General features: G+C 55.0%; 1 protein-coding gene across 1 annotated transcript; it reads left to right on the plus strand.

Moving 5' to 3' along the window:
• The first annotated feature begins 5 nt into the window (after nt 1-5).
• Nucleotides 6-3,720, plus strand: INHBB (inhibin, beta B). The gene is made up of 2 exons (XM_006868734.1): nt 6-444; nt 2,945-3,720. The coding sequence occupies exons 1-2, from the start codon at nt 6-8 to the stop codon at nt 3,718-3,720; spliced, it is 1,215 nt and encodes a 404-aa protein (XP_006868796.1).
• The last annotated feature ends 418 nt before the right edge of the window (nt 3,721-4,138 follow it).

The raw sequence follows: 4,138 nt of genomic DNA on the forward strand, positions 1-4,138 counted from the left end.
GCACCATGGACGGGGTTCCTGGTCGGGCGCTGGGGGCTACCTGCCTTCTGCTGCTGGCAGCCGGCTGGCTGCGACCCGAGGCCTGGGGTTCGCCCACGCCCCCGCCGTCGCCCGCAGCGCCGCCTCCGCCGGGAGCACCCGGCAGTCCGCAGGACACCTGCACGTCGTGTGGCGGTTTCCGGCGGCCCGAGGAGCCGGGCCGGGTGGACGGCGACTTCCTGGAAGCGGTGAAGCGGCACATCTTGAGTCGCCTACAGATGCGGGGCCGGCCCAACATCACGCACGCTGTACCGAAGGCCGCCATGGTCACGGCCCTGCGCAAGTTGCACGCGGGCAAGGTGCGCGAGGATGGCCGCGTGGAGATCCCGCATCTCGACGGTCACGCCAGCTCAGCTGCCGACGGCCAGGAGCGCGTGTCCGAGATCATAAGCTTCGCCGAGACAGGTGGGTTCAGCCCCTGGGAGTCCTGTCGCGGCCCGTGTTTCCTCCCCCACTTCCTCCCTCTCCTTGCCGGCGCGGGCCGCCACCGCCGCCAGCGCTCCCCAGGGACAACCTGGGCTCCCTTTCCGCCGTGTCCCTGCGCGCTCTGTTCCAGCTGCCGTCCACATCTTCCAGGTCTCAGACCCCTTTCTGCCCCCGTCGCCGACTGCCCTGCCCTCCGCCCCGGCTCTCCGGAATGAGCCCCAACGTTTAGGCGCGCGTCCCCCTCCTGGCAGATGCGTGCGGCCCTGGCTCCGCAGACACTTGCTTGGTGATTGCTTAATGTTTTTGTTTCCCACGAACGGAGTGTAGGCTTAGCAGTGTGGATGGAAATGTGTGTGCTTGTTGATATACGTGGGTCGGAGGAGTATGTGTGTGTGTGTGTGTGTGTGTGTGTGAGAGAGAGAGAGAGAGAGAGAGAGTGTGTGTGTGTGTGTGCGCGCGCGCCTGCCTGCGTGAAAGGCCCCCGGGGCTGCTTCCATCGCCGTGTGGCGTGGGCTTGCCAGGATTGCTGAAGCCTGGCTGAGAAGAGCTAGGCAACCTCTCTTCCGATTGTGTGGGCACCTGAATCAGGCAGAAGGCTTCTCAACAGGTTCTATCATTTACGCAGAGAAAGACGCGGCTCAGGGACAGCCCTGTATCTCTCGGGCTGGCTGACAGCAGCGGCAGCCTCGCCTAAGAGCCTCCGAGTTCGTAGTTAACAAAGGGTTGGAGTCTTTTCCGGAATTTTCCCTCGGCCTCCAATTGTAAATCTCTGTCACTGTTTAAATATAAAAATCAGGGAGGAAAAAAAAAATCTTTGGGAACTTTAAAAGAAAGAGGGAAGTGTGCCCGACTGGAAATGCTGCAAGTGCATTGGACTCCGCTGTCCTTTTCAGGACTTGAATGAGCCGGGCTGGCTTTTGTGCCTAGAGCTCAGCCCCATTTGTGCAAGGGGACTATAGAGAAGGTCTCCGAGGGGGAAGCCCCTGTGCGGGCAGGGGGTGGGTACAGAACCTGGGGAGGGGGGTGCGGTTTGTGTCCCTGGCTGCAAGTGCCCCCACCCCACCCCCAGGCAGCAGGCAGACCAAGCTTGAGCCTCCAGGGAATGAAAAAGGATGAAAAGTTTTGCATGGCCGGGTGTGTAGAAAAGCAGAGACAAGCAGGGGCTGGTTTGTGCTAAGAAAGAAACGAACTGCGGTCCGCTGGAGTCAGGGGAAGCCCGACTGGCAATTAAAGAGCTCTTACAGGGTTTGGATAAAAAGGTGCTTTGGGCGCTGGGGTAGAAATGTGATTCTGGAAGGTTGAGGAGGGCCTTTTGGTCCCGTGGCACAAAATGACAGCGGGGGCTGATATATTTCTGGTCCGTTTTGCAGAGCCAGCTCTTTGACTTATAAATAACAGATTCAGGTCACAGGCAGCTCTTCCAAGACCAGCTTTTAAGGCTGCCATTTCCCCCATTTCAAAGTCATATGTCCCCGTCTGTGGTCTGTGTTATTAGGGTGGCCAGGCATGGCTTGAGGAGGTGGCTGGGCGAGGTTTGATAACACCAGTCCTGGTCACACAGCCACCTTATTTGTTCTTCCTGCAGGAAGAAAAAAAAAAAAAAAAAAAGAGAGAGAGAAAACGGTAGAGATTGTCAGAGGGAAGGGTCGTTGGAACATAATGTAGAATGCGAGAAGTTGACCACTGATTGGTATAATCTGTCTCTCTCTCCTGTTAAACTGAGTTATTGAGAAGATGAATAAAGTAGATCCCCTTTTCCTTGGCGATTTCACATGGGCTATGATCCAGAAGCCAGGGCCTGGTAAAAGGGTAGGCCTTCAAGTTTCAAGGTTTAGTGTCCTGCCCCTTGGAGCACTCGGAAGTGTGGGCTGCACTTTGCAGCCTTCAGAACCCATGTTCCAGTGTCAGAAACCTGAGTAGAGCGTGCTTGTTTGCAGTGGAGGTTTTAACTGGGGGTTGGATCAGATCATTCTTAGGTAAACACTGAAAAGAGGCGGTAGGTAGCTCAGCTTGATTTTGCAATGGCTCTAAGTTAACTTAAAAAATAAGAACAGGAAAAAAAACAACAACTAAAAAAACCCTCTTGAGACAACCTACCCAAAATCATCCTTGCTGTTCGGAGTTTGTTTTTCAGATTTCACAGATACCTATAACAACTAGTTAAAATTTTGGCCTCCTGACAAGCTTCTCTGTTGATCTTTGAGGCCTGACAGCTAGCTGTCTCTAGGGGCCCTGACCTAGGAGAGGTGAGACAGGATTTTATAGGCTTGGATCCTCCTGCTCCAACCTGGTCAGGGTTAAATAATTTTCTCTGTTTCTTGTAAGTTACAGCCAGAGGCCCTGGCCAAAGGAATGGCATTTGGGTCAATAATGTTTACCAGTTGTGTGAAGAGACTACGTTATACAGTCGAAAGTTCATTTCTCCCATTGCCTTGTGTTTTCCTTGAATTAACTCAGCCTGCTCTTCCCTTCTCTGCAGATGGTCTTGCCTCCTCTCGGGTCCGCTTGTACTTCTTCATCTCCAATGAAGGCAACCAGAACCTGTTTGTGGTCCAGGCCAGCCTGTGGCTCTACCTGAAACTGCTGCCCTATGTCCTGGAGAAGGGCAGCCGGCGGAAGGTGCGGGTCAAGGTATACTTCCAGGAGCAGGGCCGCGGTGATAGGTGGAATGTTGTGGAGAAGAAGGTGGACCTCAAGCGTAGTGGCTGGCACACCTTCCCACTCACTGAGGCCATCCAGGCCTTGTTTGAGCGGGGTGAGCGGCGGCTCAGCCTGGACGTGCAGTGCGAGGACTGTCAGAAGCTGGCTGTGGTGCCCGTGTTTGTAGATCCCAATGAAGAGTCTCACCGTCCCTTTGTGGTAGTGCAGGCGCGGCTGGGCGACAGCAGGCACCGCATCCGCAAACGTGGCCTCGAGTGTGATGGCCGTACCAACCTCTGTTGCAGACAGCAGTTCTACATTGACTTCCGAGTCATAGGGTGGAATGACTGGATCATCGCACCCACTGGCTACTATGGGAACTACTGTGAGGGCAGCTGTCCAGCCTACTTGGCGGGGGTCCCTGGATCCGCCTCCTCCTTCCACACTGCGGTGGTGAATCAGTACCGCATGCGGGGCCTGAACCCTGGCATGGTAAACTCCTGCTGCATTCCCACGAAGCTCAGCACGATGTCCATGCTCTACTTTGATGATGAGTACAACATCGTGAAGCGGGACGTGCCTAACATGATTGTGGAGGAATGCGGCTGTGCCTGACTGCTGGCAAGGTGTGGAGGACGGTCCCTGATGGGCTTCTTCTAGCCCCTCGGGGAACGAGGTGCACGGTGGGCTGAGCACAGTCCTTCCATTGAGCTGCAGAGATGGTGCCAGGGTGAGACCTGATGTATTTTTCTATTGCATAGAGCAACCTATCAAAAGCAGAAAGAGGACCCTCAATGGACATGAAACACTTTAAAATGTACACGTAATACGCACAGCCAGATGCATCCTGCCACCCACACTGCAGCCTCCAGGATACCAGCAAACGGATGCGGTGACAAATGGCAGCTCAGCTACAAATGCCTGTCAGTCTGAGAGAATGGGGTGAACTGCCACCATTCCCACCAGCTGGCCTGGCCACTCTGAATTGCGCCTTCCGAGCACACATAAAAGCACAAAGACAGACACACACACA

This window comes from Chrysochloris asiatica, unplaced genomic scaffold, assembly GCF_000296735.1.
Source record: "Chrysochloris asiatica unplaced genomic scaffold, ChrAsi1.0 scaffold00123, whole genome shotgun sequence".
NCBI lineage: Eukaryota > Metazoa > Chordata > Mammalia > Afrosoricida > Chrysochloridae > Chrysochloris > Chrysochloris asiatica.

Excerpts from the sequence above, each read along its gene's own strand:
- INHBB (XM_006868734.1), top strand. The coding sequence starts at position 6 with ATGGACGGGGTTCCTGGTCGGGCGCTGGGGGCTACCTGCCTTCTGCTG. Across the intron at positions 445-2,944 it reads CATAAGCTTCGCCGAGACAG|ATGGTCTTGCCTCCTCTCGG; the intron begins GTGGGTTCAGCC and ends CCTTCTCTGCAG.